The 23,726-nt window shown below is 42.3% G+C and overlaps 1 protein-coding gene across 1 annotated transcript in view; it reads left to right on the top strand.

Moving 5' to 3' along the window:
• The first annotated feature begins 575 nt into the window (after window positions 1-575).
• The window catches only part of LOC120032674 (E3 ubiquitin-protein ligase NEURL1-like), a 99,895-nt gene continuing 76,744 nt past the window's right edge, over window positions 576-23,726 (top strand). Inside the window, exon 1 of the mRNA XM_038978872.1 lies at window positions 576-786. Within this exon, the coding sequence (XP_038834800.1) occupies window positions 576-786 (211 nt within the window). The remainder of the gene's footprint in view (window positions 787-23,726) is intronic.

Here is a 23,726-nt window from a genome sequence, read left to right as displayed (position 1 = left end):
ACACACACTCCAATCCACACAAGCAGCCCTTTCTGGTGCCCTTTAGACTGTTCATCCAGTCTGTAATACTGTAATGTGATGAACGCCAGTCTGTTTCCACAGGCCCCTCTTTAACCCACTACTATACTACATTTGGATTAGGCAGGCAGCTTAGCTGAGAGAGTGAACAATTCAAAATGGGACTGCAACCAAATTGATAATTGTGTGTGTGTGTGTGTGTGTGTGTGTGTGTGTGTGTGTGTGTGTGTGTGTGTGTGTGTGCGTGTGGGTGTGTGTGTGTGTGTGTGTGTGTGTGTGTGTGTGTGTGTGTGTGTGTGTGTGTGTGTGTGTGTGTGTGTGTGTGTGTGTGTGTGTGTGTGTGTGTGTGTGTGCGTGCGTGCGTGCGTGCGTGCGTGCGTGCGTATGTGTGTGTGAGTGTGTGCATTCGTATGTATGTGCGTGTGTGTCTAATCACCAGAAACATACAGTGATTGCCTTTTGTACATCCGAAGGAGAAACTATTTTTTTTAAATCTGAGCAACCAGTATTTGTATTAGCCTGGTCCCAGATCTGTTTGTTCTGTATACAGATATATTATGGTCATTGAGCACAAACAGCACAAACAGATCTGGGACCAGGCTATGTTTGTACTGGACACAGACAGAAGGCAGGAGGAGCACGAGAGAGGGTCCCGTTATGCTTTCAGCCACGTCTCCTTGACGACTATGCCTAACATGAAAACGGTTCCCATGGCGATGGTTGCTAAGTGTGATCAGCGGGAGGTTATAATAGATCTGGAGGTGGATAGTGAGATCTGTGTTAGTCAGACCAGCCATATTGGAAATGCAACACAGATGTACGTTTCCAATATGGCTTTGTGTCAGAACGCATTTACTATCATTATCTTCTGAATCACCTGTGATTTGCATGTAGGCCCATGCTGGTAAATGCTGATTGGGCAGTAAATGATGAGACACAGACACACACGCCCGCACACACACACACACACAAACACACTAACAACTCGATTCAACCACTTGATTTATGTAATTTCACTAGGGGAAATGGGTTGGTGGGGGTGTATGGAATAGCAGTATGGTCTAATGTTGTGCCTATGATGTATAACAGGGGTAGGCAACTACTGTACATTCAGCCGTGGGCCGTATTTGTCGGACACGATGGTGGGGGGGGCAAAACAACAATAATTTGCACAATGCAAATTGACCACAACTAAGCCCAAAAATAATTTGTATTTGAAAATTATAATAATTTCATATCTTGAATACATTGAGACACACTTTTTTTTTGGGGGGGGGGGGGGGGGGGTATTTGGGAACAGAATTCCATAAATTAATCAAATTTTCTGTTGATTTCACAGTTCTTTAAAAAATATATATATATATATATTATAATAATTGTGAAAGGAGCAAAACACATCGCTGCCTGCTTCCGACCCCTGCTAGATGCTCAAGTCTAGTTTAGTCTATGCTGACTCAAAGAGATCTGAGATCTGTTGGTGGGTGCAGGGCCAGCGTTATGGGTGGGCCTTAGGCGACCTGGCACACCCTACCGTACCTCCTTGCCCGTCCAAATAAAATATTGACATTTTGATAATTTATTCCCCATTACATATTTCACCAGCAGTCCTAGTAAATGTACTGTTAATTCCCTTAATTTGGTTACAGTAACTTCAGTAAATGCATGCATTAATTACAGTCATTTACGTTCTCATTCTTGGTGGAAACATTGTTTGCAGAGTTCACAACCTGCTACACTTGTGAGGAACAAGTTTTATTTTATTTCATAAGCATCATTTACAGGTAAAATGACAATATTGACAAAACTTTTTTTTAAATGTATGAGCAATGAGCATGTGTCTGGTTTCTCTGTCCTGGTAATGTTGAGAGAGCATGTGTCTGGTTTCTCTGTCCTGGTAATGTTGAGGTAGCGAGTGTCTGGTTTCTCTAACCGGGTAATGTTGAGAGAGCATGTGTCTGGTTTCTCTGTCCTGGTAATGTTGGGGGAGCACGTGTCTGGTTTCTCTATCCTGGTAATGTTGAGGGAGCACGTGTCTGGTTTCTCTATCCTGGTAATGTTGAGGGAGCACGTGTCTGGTTTCTCTGTCCTGGTAATGTTGAGAGAGCATGTGTCTGGTCTCTGTCCTGGTAATGTTGAGAGAGCATGCGCACCTGAGCACGATTAGAAGTACCTGGCCTGGGGATGTCTGATTTGAATCCGCAAAAACAACTGTCTGTCCCAAGCTCACTGGTGCAGGAATCTCTGAGGGGCCCAGAATAGGCTAGTTGATACAATGTTGCAAGTCCGCTAGCAACAGCTTCAGGGTGGACCCAGTCAATTTATTTCACACAATGTTGCACTTCACTAGCAGATAGCTCAAATCAAGAAAGATGGAAAGGGAGGTGGATGCCATTGAAATAACCTGCATTTTTATCAGGATAATTCAACTGTTTTCTATCTGTCGGCTTTAGGCCTCTGTATTTTACTTAGTTGACGATGGAAGTTATAGGCCTAGGCTACTGAACCATAGGCAGTGATGTCGTGCTATTTTCTAAGGTAAGGGAGAACAATTTAAATTGTAGGCTATTGAATAGCCAATCATTATAGAACAGGGCTCTCCAACCCTGTTCCTGGAGAACCACCCTCCTGTAGGTATTCACTCCAACCCCAGTTGTAAATAACATGATTCATCTTGTAAACCAGCTAATTATTAGAACCAGTTGCACTAAATTAAGGTTGGAACGAAAACCTACAGGATGGTAGCTCTCTAGGAAGATGGTTGGAGAGCCCTGTTATGGAATATACATGAATTGCCTCATCCAATTACAACGCCTGCCTATGCCCACACATATTGTCTCAAGAAAATGTAACATTTGTAATACCCAAACACAAAGTTAGGCATACTTCAGTTCAAAATAGGCCATCATTACTGTCAATCGTGAATGATACTTCTTCATGTTTTACCGATGAAACTGCATCTACATGCCAATAATTTGGTTGATTTCAATCAGTTTCATGGGAGTAGCCTAAGCACACCAATCATTTGGTTGGTTTCAATCAGTTTCATGGGAGTAGCCTAAGCACGCCAATCATTTGGTTTATTTTATTTCAAAGCATAGGCCTACATTCTCTCTAGTGGTGCACTCTGTAGAGTTTTTTTTACTGTTCATCTTCAGATAACCATCCTAAAATCTCTTTCTCATTAGGAGGCGTTTTTGTTGTAACAGTAACGTTATAGCCCTATGCTATTATATTCTGTTCTGTTACGTAAAATACTAATGACTCGTTATGTAATCTCTCATGGACAGATTCTCGAGAACATTAAACGGCAAGAATCTGTCAAGGCTCGAGTAGCCTAAGCACACCAATCATTTGGTTGGTTTCAATCAGTTTCATGGGAGTAGCCTAAGCACGCCAATCATTTGGTTTATTTTATTTCAAAGCATAGGCCTACATTCTCTCTAGTGGTGCACTCTGTAGAGTTTTTTTTACTGTTCATCTTCAGATAACCATCCTAAAATCTCTTTCTCATTAGGAGGCGTTTTTGTTGTAACAGTAACGTTATAGCCCTATGCTATTATATTCTGTTCTGTTACGTAAAATACTAATGACTCGTTATGTAATCTCTCATGGACAGATTCTCGAGAACATTAAACGGCAAGAATCTGTCAAGGCTCAAGTAGATTACCAGCAGCAGTCGTTCCTGGTTTGAGGTTTTCGTCATTGATTATTTGGATAAATCAGGATTGGGCAAAGGCAGGGCTTTAACTGGCGTGATTATTTTGAAGCCCGTGTGCGGATGATAACGTTTTTCCACTAGATTCCACAGCCACAAAGTCAAAATTGCCTATATCGTAAAAATGTATAGCTATTTGGCCATGATAAACACGGGTGAAATTAGCGGAAGGGAGTTTCCGTTTGCAAGGGAGGAAACTTCGCTTCCTTCCTTTGCACAAAGATAATCACAATTGTTAATGGCATTCTCCCAGAAGTAAAACAGGAAATGACAAAATCGTTTTCCTTCTAGGTCACCAAGATGAATCTTTATGTGATCTTGAGAGACATTGATTCAGCTTTGATCTAATTTTACTAAACGAGCCTCATTGTGAGAAGTGAGAATCTTCTATTTGTAATAATAATAAGTGATGAATAGGTCTATTAGTCATAGGCAACAGATTTTGCTGATTGTTATTTTAAACGATTGGAGCGCCCCTTCGTGGCTCTAAAAGGACAGCGCCAGGAGTGCACAATGATGTTAAAGAAGTTGAACCAACTGCCATTTGCCCTGTTGGACTCTCGAGTGGCGCATCGGTCTAAGGCACTGCATCTCAGTGCTCGAGGTGTCACTACAGACCCTGGTTCGATTCCAGACTGTATCACAACCAGCTGGAATTGTGAGTCCCATAAGGCGTTGCATAATTGGCCCAGTGTCATCTGAGTTTGACCGGGGTAGGCTTGCCTGGTTAAATAAATTTACTGACTTGCCTGGTTAAATAAATACAAGTTCAGGAAAAAACTCTAATTTGCAGTATAGGCCTATGACTTCATGGTATAGCTATGTCTAGTCTATAGCCTAATGTGAATACATTTGGACTTAATATCATTGCACAATTTGCGAGGAGAGCTTTAGTTGCGAGTGGGACTTTCATTGTATTTTGAGCGTACACTACGCTGTATCATAAATAAATGTTGCTTAGCTTGAACACATGGTTACAATATACTCTATTGCAGAATAAAAGAAAACAGAGAGGTGAACTACTGTATCAATTCAGAACATTGGTAAAATGTGGTGTGGTGTATTCATGCATCTCAATAAACTTTAACTTAAATGCATTATTACCTCCAACTTGGCCCAATTCACATTTCTAATTTCCCACCCTGACGTACAAAGCTAGAACGGGCCCTGCGTCTCAACCAATAGCCATTTGTCACGGCCTGGCCATAGAGAGGTTTTTATTCTCTATTTTGGTTAGGCCAGGGTGTGATTAGGGTGGGAATTCTATGTTTCTATTTCTTTGTTTTTGGCCGAGTGTGGTTCCCAATCAGAGGCAGCTGTCTATCGTTGTCTCTGATTGGGAATCATACTTAGGCAGCCTTTTTCCCACAAAACCTGTGTTTTGTGGGTAGTTGTTTTCTGTTTTGTGTCTGCACCTGACAGAACTGTTTCGTTTTGTTCTACTTTGTTATTTTGTTTCAGTGTTCAGTTTGATTAAAAATCTTGAACGCCTACCACGCTGCACCTTGGTCTCCTTCTACTTCATACGACGAGCGTTACACCATTGGTAGGATAAATTGTAAGCTACCCAAAACATGAAACTCACGCCGCCTATAGTCTTAATAACACCCATAAAAAAGGTGTTCACGCACAAGCACATGCACACCTATGAGGTCCCGTGAAAAATATTCCCCCTATGGAAAACAAATGCCCGTCCAACTGATTCCTTCTTTCGACGACCCTGGGTTGGTAGATGTACCCAGACAGATGTCCCTAAGCTAACAGACCCCCGAGGTTGACCATGCTCTCTTCACCTCAGTCTCGGAGCCTCTAGAAATAGCAGAGAACACTCTAGGAATGTGTGAAAGTGTGGCAGAAAGGAACTGTGACAGGGAGTAGAGGAGAGACTTCCTCGGGGAGACTATCTGTCTTTGTTTAAACACACACACACATACAGCAGCTTGGACAGGTCAGGTATTAGGACGTACGCACGCACACACGCACGCACGCACGCACGCACGCACGCACGCACGCACGCACGCACGCACGCACACACACACACACACACACACACACACACACACACACACACACACACACACACACACACACACACACGCAGAGGCTGAAAAATAACATGCAAATGTATTCTGGACCATAGAACAAGTTGTAGACTGATCCCCCTGGGGAAACAACACTTTACTTCCAGTCCACTTCTCCCCGTCTGCATTCCAAATGGTAGCATATTCCCTTTATGCTGTATTACTTTTCAACAGAGCCCAGGGAATAGGGAATAGGGTGCCATTTGGAAGGAGAATAATGTTTTTATCTGGGGGAAAAGTCATGTCTGTTCTGGATAGAATGATTCATGTCCTAATAAGTAATAATATCTCAGCTAGGAGACATGCATTAGACACATTTAGGTGGATTGGGAAAGCATTAGAGAGTAGTGCCAGTCAGAATGAGTAAAATATGTAGGCATATTCATTTCACTTAATAGCTGAAGGCAGGTTGCTGAAAGAGCTTTCTACTTCATTAAGCTGAGCAGGTGTTCGGTGATGTCCAGTTGTTCAGTAGGATAAACAGGTGACACTCGTAGGACAGCAGCAGTCAACACCACTAGCAAAGCCGATACTTCAAACCCCTCCATATGCGTATAGTCCATATGCTATTTTACACTCATATATATACACTATAGGGTCAATTAGGTTTTTGTTGACCTTTAAATTGCTGCTGTACTCTTCTGTTATAGTGCTTTCCATTGAGTTGTATCCAAGGCTGTTTAGTGATACCACCAGAGAGAATGAAAGGTGGGTAGGCAGCTCCTGTCTGAACGAGTGTATACCATCACCCTTCCATTACAGCTAATTAACAGGGGCTCGGCCCTTTATCCCAGATGTTATTACTGCTGCTGGGGTTACTGGAGGGGCATGGCTGTTACTTTACCGACACACACACACACACACACACACACACACACACACACACACACACACACACACACACACACACACACACACACACACACACACACACACACACACACACACACACACACACACGCACACACACCCACACACACACACACAGTGCATGCTGTTCTACTCAACTGTTCATTGTAATGTCTGTAGACTCAGGGCATACTTGGTCAAGTTCCATTTTATTCATGAATTAATCAAAACATAACCTTTGTAGTCTTTGGAGAGTGCTCATTTAATAGAACTCTGTTGTTTATGATTACTGTGCCTTGAGCAATCGGTGAGACACAGACCTATTAACAGCTAAGTGGGGTTAAAAGAGCCTGGAAATGCTACAGACAAACAAACCACTAATTAAACGTGGCATATTTATATTCATATCTCATCCAAGACCATTATGTAAACCACATTACAACTATATTTTAACCATTGCATTTCAGTTATTGTTAACCAACTGACATTTACCGCTGTGGTGCTGACCTGTTGCACCCTCGACAACCACTCTGATTATTATTATTTGACCCTGCTGGTCATCTATGAACATTTGAACATCTTGGCCATGTTCTGTTATAATCTCCACCCGGCACAGCCAGAAGAGGACTGGCCACCCCTCATAGCCTGGTTCCTCTCTAGGTTTCTTCCTAGGTTCTGGCCTTTCTAGGGAGTTTTTCCTAGCCACCGTGCTTCTACAACTGCATTGCTTGCTGTTTAGGGTTTTAGGCTGGGTTTCTGTACAGCACTTTGAGATATCAGCTGATGTAAGAAGGGCTTTATAAATACATTTGATGAATTATTAACCATTACATTTCAATTATAAAACATAACATTTCAATTATTAACCATTACATTTCAATTATTAACCATTACATGTCAATGTCTAAATGGACTTACTGTGATTGTTCTTCATTTCAAACAGTTCACTGGGCATTACAGTTTTCTTCAATCGCTTTGGTGCTATTTTCAGAAGTATGTGGTGAATTTCCAAAACTCCACACTGGTAACACGTGTAACACAGAGAGTCTCATATTCAAAACGTTGTATTGTGCATTCATACTAAGACTTAGCTACCACATACGTGTGGAAATTGTACCAAAGTGACTGTAATAAACTGTAAGGTCAAGTGGAGAGCTATGTTATTGACTTAACCCCAAAACCACTAAATGACCACGACCACAATGACCTACACACAACCAGCGACCTGTAAATAGCATTTACATCGGCTTTAAGCAAGAGGACATGTTTAGCCTAACAATGATGTTGCTACAAAGATATGCGATCAATGACGCCGAGGGACCTACCAAGACATCTGACCATAGCCAGTAACTTTCCATTCAAATCTTTGATGTCAAAGTCAGGCCTTGATTACACAGCAGCGCTCTATACCCCTTCTAGCTGCACTATGGTTTAACCCGAAAATCATTTCTTATTTCTGCTTCAACACCGTCTCATTAGAATATGTCCAAAAATAGTGACGTTTAACCATTATAGTTATAACCTATGTTGATGTATTAGTTATCGGTCACCAGTACACTGACATATGGCTTCATATAATTAAAGGTAATAGGGACTGTTGAAGTCAGGTTGTTTATAATGACTTCAGTTCCTCTTGGTGGCACTATGGACACTACCGTCCTCTCCGTCCTCTCTCGTCCCCTCGCTTGTATGACTCTAGCTGAGGGATAGTGTTAGATAGTGCTACAGCAATTGGCAGCCTTGTCACTGTTATCTGAGTACACAGGTGTATTTACAATTGGTTGTAAAAGTTGGAACTTTGGCTGTTAAACTGTTTAAACTGACAGAAGCAGATGGTACAGTAATATGAGACAAACAGCTTCAGGTCCATGTACAGATATAGGATCTTAATTGGAGCCAGTTTGCTACAGCAGGAAAATAATCCTGCAGCAATAGGAAATGATAATTATTGTATGGATTATAATTAATGGAAAAACATTTGTAGGGGTTGATACATTTTATTTTAGGGCAAATCAAGTCTGACATTTTAAAGTGGAAATTACAAACTTTAGAAGCATTCACAATAGAATGGCCTTACTGAAGAGCTCAGTGACTTTCAATGTGGCACCGTCATTGGATGCCACCTTTCAAACAAGTCAGTTCATAAAATGTCTGCCCTGCTAGAGCTGCCCCAGTCAACTGTAAGTGCTGTTATTGTGAAGTGGAAACGTGTAGGAGTAACAACGGCTCAGCCGCAAAGTGGTAGGCCACACAAGCTCACAGAACAAGACGCTGAAGCGCGTAGCACGTAAACATTGCCTGTCCTCCATTGCAACTCTCACTACCGAGTTCCAAACTGCCTCTGGAAGCAACGTCAACTGTTCGTCTGGAGCTTCATGAAATGGGTTTCCTTGGCTGAGAAGCCACACACAAGTGCTTTATCTGGAGTGATGAATCACGCATCACCATCTGGCAATCCGACAGACAAATCTGAGTTTGGCGGATGCCAGGAGAACGTTACTTGCCCAAATGCATAGTGCCAACTGTAAAGTTTGGTGGAGGAGGAATAATGGTCGGGGCTGTTTTTCAAGGTTTGGGCTAGGCCTCTTAGTTCCAGTCAAGGGAAATCTTAACGCTACAGCATACAATGGCATTCTAGACTAATCTGTGCTTCCAACTTTGAGGAAACCGTTTGAGGAAGGCCCTTTCCTGTTTCAGCATGACAATGCTCCTGTGCACAAAGCGAGGTCTATACAGAAATGGTTTGTCAAGATCGGTGTGGAAGAACTTGACTGGCCTAGAACTTGACTGGCCTGCACAGAGCCCTGACCTCAACCCCCTCGAACACCTTTGGGATGAACTGGAACGTCGACTTTGAGGCAGTGCTGATAGCACAACATCTGTGCCCGACCTCAGCATTGCTCTTGCGGCTGAATGGAAGCAAGTCCTCGTAACAATGTTCCAACGTCTAGTGGAAAGCCGTCCCAGAAGAGTAGAGGCTGTTATAGCAGCAACTCCATATTAATGCCCATGATTTTGGAATTAGATTTTCGACAAGCAGGTGCCCACATACTTTTGGTCATGTAGTGTATTTTGAATTGCGTGATGGGAAAAATCCAGAATGTATTATGAAGATATTACGTAGTATTAGAGAAAGTGCCTGCCTGAATTGCAAGAACAAGGGCATACAGTGTACAGTAACAATCCACTATCTGAAAGGGCCAGTTGCAAAGTCAAAATTGAATCTGTATGGAGTGCTGAGTAACAAATGGATTCCTGTGTGGGTTTCTCATAGTCAGGTGCGGTGGTGATATTTTGTGGGACTGCTGCCACAAAGCTCTGGCTGACAGTTAGGGAATTCCCTCTTGATCACATATGAATACTGTACTTCCTTGGACATTCTTTTGTTCTGGATACAAAGTTGACATTTGACAAATATTTCAGATATTCTTTCAACATTTCAACAGTACTATACTACTATAGCCAGTTTCCTTACTGTACAGCAGCAAACTCTTTGATTATTATCATGACATAAACTCAGTAAAAAAAGAAACGTCCTCTCACTGTCAACTGCGTTTCTTTTCAGCAAACTTAACATGTGTAAGTATTTGTATGAACATAACAAGATTCAACAACTGAGACAAACTGAACAAGTTCCACAGACATGTGACTAACAGAAATGGAATAACGTGTCCCTGACCAAAGTGGGGGTCAAAATCAAAAGGAACAGTCAGTATCTGGTGTGGCCATCAGCTGCATTAAGTACTGCAGTGCATCTCCTCCTCATGGACTGCACCAGATTTGCCAGTTCTTGCTGGGAGATGTTACCCCACTCTTCCACCAATGCACCTGCAAGTTCCCGGACATTTTTGGGGGGAATGGCCCTAGCCCTCACCCTCTGATCCAACAGGTCCCAGACGTGCTCAATGGGATTGAGATCCGACCTCTTCGCTGGCCACGGCAGAACACTGGTGCTTCGCTGGCCACCGACGTTGTTGCCGGTGATGTCTGGTGAAGACCTGCCTTACAACAGGCCTACAAGCCCTCAGTCCAGCCTCTCTCAGCCTATTGCGGACAGTCTGAGCACTGATGGAGGGATTGTGTGTTCCTGGTGTAACTCGGGCAGTTGTTGTTGCCATCCTGTACCTGTCCCGCAGGTGTGATGTTCGGATGTACCGATCCTGTGCAGGCATTGTTACACGTGGTCTGCCACTGCGAGGACGATCAGCTGTCCGTCTGTCTCCCTGTATCACTGTCTTAGGCGTCTCACAGTACGGACATTGCAATTTATTTCCTTGGCCACATCTGCAGTCCTCATACCTCCTTGCAGCATGCCTAAGGTACATTCATGCGGATGAGCAGGGACTCTGGGCGTCTTTCTTTTTGTGTTTTTCAGACTCAGTAGAAAGGCCTCTTTAGTGTCCAACGTTTTTATAACTGTGATCTTAATTGGCTACCATCTGTAAGCTGTTAGTGTCTTAGCGACCGTTCCACAGGTGCATGTTCATAGATTTTTTTATGGTTCATTGAACAAGCATGGGAAACAGTGTTTAAACCATTTACAATGAAGATCTGTGAAGTTATTTGGATTTTTTGGAGAATTATCTTTGAAAGACAGGGTCCTGAAAAAGGGACGTTTACATGCATGACAACACGCAATCACTAGACTAGACTAACTCCTTGCCAATGCACTCTCTGCATCTCCCCATGTTACTGCCCTTTCTGTCTTTTCATTTAAGAGTATCGTTGCTGTTGCATCAAATGATTTGAGTGAGTTTTCGGAGAACTCATTTTTGAATTTGCCTGGTATTTTGTCATCCCCTGAATGGCATGTGTTGTGTGTGAAATTTAAGCGTTTAATCTGTGCAATTTCCAATTTGGTTATCTGTGAATTATCAAATATAACTGGACATGTGACATTTTTGTGGATAGTTCTGGAAAGAGGAACTATTGACTGAGAGTAGCTGTTTGCTTGTCCTAAAGTAACCTGATACTAACATTTTTCACGAAACATGTATATTTCCAAAACCACATTATTATTAACAAGATAACGAGCCATGTATGTATGTTTATGCTCAAAAATTGAAATAAAGGAATTTATTTTCATAGTGAAAAAAAACACCAATTAAATATTTTGTTTAGCATTTCAAGTCATAATTCTGTCTCATGCTAGAAATGGAATGAGTTATAGCTTTGAGGAGGATTATTATTCATAAATGGAAGCAGAGAGAAAGGAGCAACAACATGACAAGTAAGCTGACATGATGTCATTAGCTAAACATGCAATACAGATTTGATCACTCATTTATTGATTCGAATTTTCCTGCACAGCAGGAAATGCAAACTTGTAGAGTATCCAAGGGTTTAAAAGGTTTCTAAAGTTTGTAATTTCCACGTCAAAATTACAGACTTGATCTGCCCTAACGCAAAATGTATCAAGCCTTACAAAAAAATGTCCATTATAAGCCACATAATTGTCATTTCCTGTTGCTGGAGGATTATTTTCCTGCTGTAGCCAACTAGCTCAAATCAAGATCTTACATCTGTATGTCTCTTATTGGTTTGAAATGTGGTTTTACACACGCTTGACATCACGCCTCACTGAAAACATTCCAACCCTCTGAGGATATAACCCATGCCTAAGGCAATGAGTTTCCCTGACCATGTGACCTGACCAAGAACAACTCTGGGCCTTATGCAGACCAGAGGTCATTATAACAGACTGCAGTCTATAGTCCCGCACAGTGCAACAGTAGGTGCAACAGAGACAGCATGTGTTTAGTCAGCACACTTTTTATTTTGTCCCGTGGCTCTGTCATACGAGATGTTGTCAGTGAAGACAAGTATTTGGGGTTGATTATTAATGAATTTGTGGATTACAATGTGTCTGTTAAGTACATAGCTAACCATGTGAATGGTGCCCTTGGTCACATTATTGCAAAGTGTAAATACATGGGTGTGCTACCTTTTAAATGTTTCAATAAACTGTTTGGTGCTAGCTCTTATGAATTATGATGCAGCAGTATGGGGGCACAGAAATGTTACTGTACTGGTTTTAATGCTGTTTTTAACCATGCGTGCAGATTTGACCTTGTTGTGGGTAAATACTAAATGCTGCGATTAAAGGCGATTTGGGCTGGAAAACTCTATTGCATCACGAAGTGTGTGTCTTTTTAAAAAGTGGCTGAGATTTTGCAGCCTGCCAAATGAATGTCTATGTAAACGGATATTTTTATGGGCTTGTGATGTTGCAACTGCAAATGTCAAAGCCTGTTTTAACTCCATCCATATGACTCACTGATACAGACAGAGTGTATTCTAGAAATGAGCGTAATGCTTTTGAATCAGCACTTTTAAAGAGCAATGAACTAAAGTGGTACCAACTGATGAACAAGCCTGAAAGTAACAAACCTACTGCCTTTTTAAATGCACTTTTGGGACAGAACCCTATGAACGTATTGTTTTATCCAAGCAATATGGAAGCTCTTGTAGATGTGTCGTGGCCCCTCTCGCTATTGAGACTGGTCGATACACAAACAGTCCCCTAGATAAAGGTGTACAGTTTGTACTTTCTGTAACTATGGTTCCTTTGAAACTGAAGTGCATGCCTTGCTTTACGGTGGGTTATACAACGAAATGAAAGATTGTTTTTGTTGTTGTCAGAAATGACATTTTAACTGTCTTAATAATATTAAATGATGTGCAATTTTATCAGGTAACTATAATGTACAGTACCAGTCCCAAATTTGGACACACCGACTCATTCAAGAGTTTTTCTTTATTTTTCCTATTTTCTATTTTGCAAAGCTGACATCAAGGTAAAGGGTGGCTACTTTAAAGAATCTCAAATCAAAACGATCTTTTTATTTGTTTAATACTTTTTTGGTTACTACATGATTCCATATGTGTTATTTCATAGTTTTGATGTCTTCACTATTATTCTACAATGTAGAAAATAGTCAAAATAAAGAAAAACCCTTGAATGACTAGTTGTCCTTTTATCAACTGTACTTTGTTTTGTTTTTGTTTATGCATACATGTGTATAGATGGTGTAATGCATTGTGGATGTCACCTGTACCATGTTTGACTAAGATTGTCTCTCAATTTGAATGGGCCACAATATCTGTATTTTGCATTATTGTGGAGTGACAGTTACATTTTACTCTAACTCTCTATGTTTATTCTGATAGAGATCTGTGCTCCATTGATTTAGTGACACAGATTCTTTGTTACTAGATCTATAGATTTTTTGTATTTTTATTTAACCTTTATTTAACTAGGCAAGTCAGTTAAGAACAAATTCTTATTTACAATGGCGGCCTACCCCGGCCAAGCCCTAACCCAAACAACGCTGGGCCAATTGTGCAGCGCCTTATGGGACTCCCAATCACGGTCGGTTGTGATACAGCCTGGAATTGAACCAGGGTCTGAAGTGACGCCTCTAGCATTGAGGTGCAGTGCCTTAGACCGTTGCACCACTCGGGAGCCGAAATTGATGATTAAAGAATTTGCACCTGGCAAAATTGGCATGGAATTTGATAGGAAAGTGAATGTGGTTATTCTTAGCAGGAGCTAGGTAGGGACAACAGCTCGATAAAAATAACTGCATATATATTTAGAATGCATTATTCATTTATTCATCCACATGTATTCAGGCATTGCATAAATGGCTCAATGATCAAACACATGCCGTGTGTCATAGACCAGGCTCTGCACAATGTAGCCAGAACAGGTCATGCAGGTGAGAACAGCATGATGCCATATTAGTCATAATATGTATTTTACCCAGACCACAAGTTTGTTTGGCTTACAGGAAAGAACATTGAAACAATTGACGGCATGATTTTAATGATGTGTTTTGTTATTCAGTAACACTATGGGGTAGAAGGGTTCAGTGTAGGACATAAGCTGCTTTTTCTGTTGTTGTGTGATTCGTTCGCTTGATCAGTCTGCAGAGGCACCTTACAAGGGGGTAGTGTGTGTGTGTGTGTGTGTGTGTGTGTGTGTGTGTGTGTGTGTGTGTGTGTGTGTGTGTGTGTGTGTGTGTGTGTGTGTGTGTGTGTGTATGTGTGTGTGAACTCTTGTAAGGCTACATCAAAGCTAAAAACAGAAAGACTTGCAGGTTGTCAGTTGCTTACCAACAACCAGAGAGACAGTCTTGCCTCGGGGGTGGATGGCAGTGTTGTGGTCAAAAACATGCAGTCCATTGTGTGAGTGAGTCTAAAATCTCTCTCTCTTTCTCTCTCTGACTCTCTTGCACAGTCTCTCTCTCTCTCTCTTTCTCTCTCTGTCTATCTCCTCTCTCTTTCACTTCCACATATCCCCAGCCTTAGGGGGAGAGTAGGCCAATGCGTGGGAGGACCATAGCGAGAGCTGTCACACACAAATACAGTCATAGAGTCAGTCCATGGTCAAAATAGAAATGAAATAAACACGTGTATGTAAACAGACAACATAGATTTTTGGATATGTCAACACTTGACCAATCACTTGATGCTGGTCAAATGGTACCAAACATTCACTCCATGGTCAGCTGTAAGCATTGAGTCTCTATAGCAGAAATGTTTTTTGAAATGTGAAAAGAATATAAATGTAATTCATTGATTTGTAAAATATCCAACTCAACTGATCTATCCAGATCTTCTTTCTAGAGTGAAACACCCCTCAGTGTCACCATAAGTCTCTTTAAACTTGGCCGGCATGCTAAATACCTCTGTCTCTCTCTCTCTCACACACACTACTGTAACCCTCCTGTAACTCGCCCATGGCCATGCTGTGGGTGACAGATGGCAGTAGAGCCGAGATGAAAACTCCCTGAATAAATATGTAATCTACTGCTCACATGGGCCACGGCAGATGATCAGAAACACTACAGCACGGTGCTCAGTGGTAAGAGAGAGAGCGAAAGAGAAAGAGAGCGAGAGAGAGAGAGAAATAAGGAGAGAATTGGAAAGTAAGCCCTAACGTCCTTTACCCCTAGAGAACAATATCACCCCCCCCTCCCCATCCCGACCCCTAAAGAGGCCCCCATTACTCCCATTGAAGACTGAACCTGAGGTCCCTAATAGCTATAGCATTCTGTGTCGTACAGGTCCTATCTGGCCCATTCACTCTTCCTTATTAGCTTCCTATATCGGACTTTTCCCATGGTTCTCTATTACAGTGGGAAGTGTCTGACTGTAGTGACTGGTCTGCTGCGATTCTGTTATCCCTCTGATCGCCCTATCCCAGGGCGATTAAAGTCAGCTCTGATGTAATCCACACACAGACACACACACACACACACACACACACACAGACACACTGTGACGGTTGCATTTCTAGATTACGCCACTTTTATGACAGAACATGCCCCCTTCTAACCCTCTCCTGTTGAGAGGGATCATTTTAGGGGAAAGTAGAAATGAAGTCAGGTTCAGTTGAACCATACAGTTCCCAGATACTCACTCTGTCTCAACTGTGGAGTGTACAGACAGGTTGTCTTTTAGAATCCACACGCACACACACATACACACACACTCAGCCACACACCAACACACACACATTTAATCTGATTCCGTTCTTGAAAAAGTGACTGATTTAGATCAAACAGGACAACAGGACATGGGAATACCCCCCTTAATCACCCCCGAGTCCTCATGATACTTTGAGACCGTCTTCTCTGCCCCTAAGTGAGAGGCCGCTTCCACACGTTTACGGCGACTCCTTCTCTCTTTCTCTCACGTCCTTCACTCAGGCAGAGAGAGAGACAGACAGACAGAAAGACAGAGAGGGATGAGATGAGATGTCTCCCTGTGTGTATGTGTTCATCCGGCAGAGAAAAACTGATACACACGTCAGCTCCTCCAATTAGTGCACTGGGAATAGAACCATGCCCTGAAGAAATGCCCCGATCTGCCACTCTGTCTCTGTCTCTTGCTACTGTTTCTTTTTCCCATTTGGGGGCCTGGGCCAGATGGGGCCCCTGACAAATCTTTTGATGGCCTTTCCAGGGCCTAATTAAAAAAGCTGTTGTATTAGAAACAGTGAGTGGAAGCTGTTGCTGCATCCAAGGCAATCCTCTCTATGGGACAAATGCCACTGTTGGCTTTCACAAGGCAGTCACATCGTTTCCCTTTCTTTTGATCTGGTCTCGGATCAAATCGGTTTCAATGACGATCCGAAGCGTGGATGAAAGAGGGGATCAAACCAGGGTTAAGATTAGTGACAGAGATAGATAGAGTGATAAAAGAGAGGAGGAGGAGGAAGAAGGAGCGGCCAAATGAGGAGGTGCAGTCACAATCACACAGAGGGGCAACTCAAATCGCCATCCGTCAGCCAAAGTTAACATGTGGCCTACGGGTGCCAAGAAGTATACACACCGATTCAGCACACACACATTCACCCCCCCCCCACACACACACAGATACGCTGATTCAACGAACGGGGGATTTGAAAACCGCTAATTCAGCACGGTCACTGATTAATGGAAAATGTAATCCATTCAAGCAAATGTACGAAAATATGCTTCCCGGTTGGAACAGCTGTTCTGCATTACACTATTGTAACGAACAATTACCACTCTATTATGATCGGAACTGCAATTTAAAGCTGTCTTGGTATATTTGGTGAGGAATTACAGCCACGTGCATCTAGTGTAGGCCTAGCGGGAAAAGAAAGAGGACGATGTCGGCCTTTGTGGTTTTAGTCTCTACAAAACTATGTTCCTGCAACAGCTAACCTGTTTTGATACTAATATGTGTCAATCATAATTTCAGTAATTCAGTATATTTGATTAAAGTTACTTAAATACGTTTGAAAACTTTCCATCACACATGACTGAACCTTAGGCCTTAGAATAGGTACTGTACTATATTACGGAGAAGCAAGTGATGTCCCAAAGTCCTTCCGTCCACTCAAACCTGCGCACTGTTTCCGTAATATACTTTGAGATATCCCGCCACACCAACACATTTCACTGTAGCCCCATAGACATGGAAATGACGTTCTCTGTTGCATCGCCGGAGACAATACGCCTCTTTCTTAACAGTAATCCGCCTGGCGACTCAGCAAGATATTAAAGAAGACTGACAGATCTTATTATCACCTCTCCACTTCCCTTCCTTCACTCCTGATGACAACTATGTTACACAAGACACGTAATCGGCTCAAACTTTCACCTTCACTAGTAAATGTCATGGAGTCGTCCGCCCTCTCAGGCATGTTGGATAGTGGTGTAATATACATTGACAAGACGAGGTTAAGGGTTGGTTGTATTATGGTGGCGATATACCACATACTGTACTGATTGAACCCTAAGACATTGTGTTATTACCTCTGAACCCCATTGATTTTCTGTACGAGACAGAAATCATGCAAGAAGGATAGTAGGGTTTCCCCTTGAAGACAGTCTGATGTGCATAGTTATTACCATGTTGTACCACAGCATTGTTGAATAATTGTTTCTGATTGGCATTCTAGAAGGGACATTAAAACCAGATAACGGGACCGTTGGAAAAGATATCGGGACACCTTGCAATCATTACACAATATGCGCCTACAAATGCAGACTGCACTTGCTACAAAGTTACAGAAAGCTAAACCAACAACTACACAAACTCAAATCAGATACATTGTAAACGCAGGTTCAACAAGTAAAAAACGTAGCATTGATTTGTTTTTGCAGAGGCATATTTTTTTGGGGAGCATCTGATGACCTAAAGTGGTGAGTGATGAACATGAATTTCTCATGTCCCCTCCGCCGCTAAAGCTGTCAAATCCTCCCACATGTTTCTAGTTTGACAGCTGTTTTAAGCAACTGATATTTTTGAATTCGGTTGTCATGCAGTATTGGCAGGTTTCCAAGTTTTTGAACTACTTAGCTAGCTTGTGGCCTAGTGTGATATGCAACGCAATCTCCTCGTACTTAACAGTCAGTGTTGACGAGTGTCCAGACAAAAAGGGAAAGTTTTCTAGCTATGCCAGGCGAAATGTAGCATTATCAGCTCATTGTTGTTTCAAAATGAATTGTGACTGTTAGCCATAGCTACTTGGCTAGTTAGAAAGCGAGGGATACGAACGTTACCAGCGAGCATGGCAACGGAAAATAAAGAACGATCGACCGGGTCGCGTCCATAAATATCAAACTAATCGAACGAACGACCGGGTCGCATCTCTAGCAACCAAAACATGAGAATGAATGAATTTGCTCATATGAATGAAAATATGAATGGTTTTTTTTCTACCTGTAAATGTGTGCTTAGTATTGTTTTCTTTGTCAACTGTGGTATAAGTGGGATGAACCGCTTAAACAAACGCAACGGAATAAACCTTGCTGTTATTCTGGCTGCAGAGGTCGTGCCTGTGTAGCCGTAGCGAGTTGGCTGGCTAGCTAGCACCAAGCAAGGGATAAGAACATTGCTGCCGAGCATGGTAACGGAACATAAAGAACGAACAATTGGGTCGTGTCCGTAAATATCAAACTAATCGAACGACTTGGATGCGTTTCTCCTAGTGTCTGTGTGTGTCACCAGATCTCAACCCAATTGAACACTTATGGGACATTCTAGAGCTGCGCCTGAGACAGTGTTTTCCACCAGCAAAACACCAAATGACGGAATTTATTGTGGAAGAATGGTGTCGCATCCCTCCAATAGAGTTCCAGACACTTGAAGGATCTATGCCAAGGTGCATTGAAGCTGTTCTGAACTCGTGGTGACCCAACACCCTATTAAGACACTTTATGTTGGTGTTTCCCTTATTTTGGCAGTTACCTGTATCTCTCAGATCATATGATGTTGTAAAATATATTACCTATTACCATATGGTTTTGCTACAATATAATAATTGTTAATGTTCGGTACATAGTGACATAGCTATATAATGTTTATTAGATACACATTCCATTCTTCTCTCTTTCTCTCATCCCCTCTTTCTCACATCATATGATGTTGTGGTGTTACCTAGTAATATATTGCACATGACCCAGTGATGCAACGCTGGAGGCTGGCTCTGAAAAGGGGTAATGTTTGCACCAGACGCGTCACACGGCCCTCTCAGAGTCAGACAATACGGTCCGCAGGAGACCCAGTCCAACATCCCTCCTCAAGCATCTGCTGTCGTATTCCATTTCACCAGGCACTAAGGGATAGGTAGCAGACCCTGTTCTTGTGTGTGTGTGTGTGTGTGTGTGTGTGTGTGTGTGTGTGTGTGTGTGTGTGTGTGTGTGTGTGTGTGTGTGTGTGTGTGTGTGTGTGTGTGTGTGTGTGTGTGTGTGTGTGTGTGTGTGTCTGTGTAGCTTACCTTGTCGTTGTATTGTATTGGACAGTCTTTGTGTCCTTATCTTGGTGAGATTGCTGTTAATATACGGACACAATTTCATTTTTGTTACACTTTTAGGTCAGGAGGTGGGAGAAGATGTGTGTCTGTTAGTGGAGGGCAGGATCATGCTAATATAATAACCCAGGCTGCAGCCGAATGCTATGATTTTCTTGGAAACATGTCCGACTGGTTTCCAGATGCCATTAAAATGATGTGTTGATGTTTTTTCAGCTATAGTTTGATATCATAAAGCGCCATCTGTTCTTGATCTATAAAACTGTTCTAGATTTGGTACAGACTGGTAACAGAATCGACTGATTGACTGGTACAGATACCTCCCACAAGGTTAATGTCCCCTCATTAATATGCCAGATAACGCCATCAACTGAATCACATACTTTATTTTTTTTATTTTTTTTATTTCACCTTTATTTAACCAGGTAGGCCAATTGAGAACAGGTTCTCATTTACAACTGCGATCTGGCCAAGATAAAGCAAAGCAGTGCGACAAAAACAACACCACAGAGTTACACATGGGATAAACAGACGTACAGTCAATAACACAATAGAAAAATCTATATACAGTCAAATCTACAAATCTATATACTTAACATAGTGATGAGGCCTGATACTGGTATTGGAAATTAAAATCGTCAGTCAAACGTTGCCAATCAATTCCCACAGATCCCCTCATATCTTTATTTTTTTTACCTTTTCACTGGTAATAGATATGGGATGTTTGATTTTCAAACAACCAAACTGCCTGGAGCCAACAAACGTGTTTGTTCTTGTAGCATAACTAGGAAGCAGACAGTTAATGATCAACTGACATTCTGTTGGCATACAGTGTAACTTAACACTGTTCATGTTCCCCTTTAGGTAGTGTGTGTGCGTGTATGTGCGTGTGTGTGTGTGTGTGTGTGCGTGCGTGTATGTGCGTGCGCGAGTGTGTGCTTGCACCTTTGTCTACACTAAGGCTAATTTCCCATAGGAAGTATCCATTTTAAACAAATCACTAGGCACAGTCAATCACATGGACCTGAGACACAACCTCAATATATTTTAGATATCAAACAGAAACGAATCAAACTCAACAAAAATACCTATTGATGATTCTTTCTTCCTTTTAGTTTTATTTGGGAATGACAGATGTACTGAAGCCAGTATTCCCAACCCATATTCCCATTATTATGGACATACAATTCTCACCGCCTGTAGTCTGGTGCAACCACAGATAACGAACGCACAATGGAGTAGTCGTAAATCTTAAACGCTGTGTGTGTGTGCATGTGAGCGTGCGTGCGTGCGTGCGTGTGTTTGGCAACCATTGCTGAGGCTAAACAGGACGTAGCCCAAAAATATATTGTGGGGTAGGACAGACCAGGACAGCTGGTGTACTTACTAATGGAACGAGCCAGGGCTGTCAGGGCTTTCCCTCTGAGTCAAGACAATAAGGAGCGTAAAGCTTTCCCAAAGACACTAAAATAAAAGTGAGTTTCTGTTGGAGTGAGTGTGTGTGTGTGTGTGTGTGTGTGTGTGTGTGTGTGTGTGTGTGTGTGTGTGTGTGTGTGTGTGTGTGTGTGTGTGTGTGTGTGTGTGTGTGTGTATGTGTGTGTGTGTGTGTGTGTGTGTGTGTGTGTGTGTGTGTGTGTGTGTGTGTGTGTGTGTGTGTGTGGACGTGTTTAACTATTCTTGTGGGGACCAGAAGTCCCTACAAGAATAGTAAACGAACAAAAAGTTGACCAGCTGGGGACATTTTGTTAGTCCCCACAAGGTCAAATGCTATTTCTAGGGGGTTTAGGGTTAAGGTTAGAATTAGTGTTAGGGTTAGAATGAAGTTAAATATTAAGGTTAGGAGCTAGGGTTAGTTGTAGGGTTAGGGTTAGGAGCTAGGTTTAGGGTTAGGATAAAGTTTAGGTTTTTGGGTTAGGGTTAGGGTTAGGGTTAAGGTTAGGGTTAGGGTTAGGGTAGGAGTACGGGTTAGGATTAGGGTTAGGTTTAGGGTTAGGGGTTAGGGAAAATAGGATTTTGAATGGGACTGAATTGTATGTCCCCACAAGGTTAGCTGTACAAGACTGTGTGTGTGTGTGTGTGTGTGTGTGTGTGTGTGTGTGTGTGTGTGTGTGTGTGTGTGTGTGTGTGTGTGTGTGTGTGTGTGTGTGTGTGTGTGTGTGTGTGTGTGTGTGTGTGTGTGTGTCCATGCAGTCGCCAGATGAGAGTGCCTGTAGGTCCACATCCCAGAACCAGACCACTTTTATTTATTTTAGTGAGTTACGTAAGGATACAGTATCTACGCCTGGATTCACAAAGAACCCAACTTTACAGACTTAGTCATGTAACAGATATAGGACTGCGGGCCATGGTCAAAGAGGATCTCTTAAAAGGTTAAGATGGCACGCATGGAGGAGGCCTGTTCTTCAAAACAGGAAGACAAGGGACAGAAGTGTTTTCGCCGAGCGTGTCTTCATGAATGTCAGGAAATTCAAGGAAGTGTTGAACCGGTGTTGAACTGTAATTAGGCTACATTTAGCATCTATCTTTAAGAAGACATGGCCTTCAGGGAAAGCAGGCAGGAAGTCCGTCCGAGTCCGCTCATGGAACCTGGTTTTGGTCAAGCTTGGCATGATCACCCTAGGAACTAGCATTACCACCTGGTGTAGGCTTTGGTCAACTGGTGACGTGACAAACATTTGAAAGTGAGCCGTGTCAGACAACACCAGTTTTCCTCATTCACTCACACACACCCATTCTTACTTATTTAGACCCAGTGGTCGTGTGGGAGCATCTAGGCCATTGAAAACTCCTCTCCAATTCATTCCACCCATTGAATAGGACTCGATGCATTTATGTTTATATTCAAAATGTGCACACCATGTGTGAGTATACCGCCTGATCTACAAAAACGAACCTTCGGTTTGCGGCCCTGATTTAGTTTAGATTGAAGTCACCATCCAGCCTCAAGTGTTTGTTATGGTTACGTAGCCGTAATCGTGAAAGGGGGAAATGGTAAATATTATTGTCAGCATGATTCAATGGTAATGTTTTCAACTCAAACAAGAAGGGCTTAGCTAACCAGTTATTTTCATCACTCTCCTCTGAATACTCCAAATGGGACCATTATGACAACACCCTCACACAACAATGCAAAGTCTCACTGGGTAAAATGAATAGAATTCCCCGGGATAGATTGAAATGTCTGATTTTGAACAGTGTTGGCTCCATAGAATTAGGAATTAGAATACAGTAGTAATTTATTAATAGGCTCTATATGGGCCGTTCGCTAATGCTTATTTTTTCAGTCAATAATAATAGTGGTGGCACGTGTGAATTGTGAATGATTGATTGGAGGGGAATTTTCCATTCATTGTACAACGCAGAAGGTCAAGATAGTAGGCCTATATGCGGTTCAACTATTCTTAACATTGGTTGCCTTCCCAAGATCCACCACCACCCACCCCAATTTAACCCCCGATAGAAACACTCAGCCCATAAGCATTTTCATTCACCCTTTTTGCCAATATCACTTACATCTGTCACGCCTAGTCATTCACAAAGTCATTATCACCCTTAAGAGATATCTAAGCAGCGAACATCCTCGAGGCTAATGTAAACTACTCCAAGACGGAGGGGCTCCGATGTCACCGTGGATACGTGATGACAGCTTAAGTCAGAGGCGTGACTCTTGAGGGGTCGCCCAGGCTGTCTACCAGGGGCAGAGGGGCACTGAGGCACACCAGGAAGCAGAAGGGACTCACTTGAGGTGAAAGGCAGAGTGCTGAGGGTA

The sequence above is a fragment of the Salvelinus namaycush genome, chromosome 39, assembly GCF_016432855.1.
Source record: "Salvelinus namaycush isolate Seneca chromosome 39, SaNama_1.0, whole genome shotgun sequence".
NCBI lineage: Eukaryota > Metazoa > Chordata > Actinopteri > Salmoniformes > Salmonidae > Salvelinus > Salvelinus namaycush.
The sequence above is the reverse complement of the archived record's forward strand: the minus strand, read 5'-3'. Positions and strand labels throughout refer to the sequence as shown.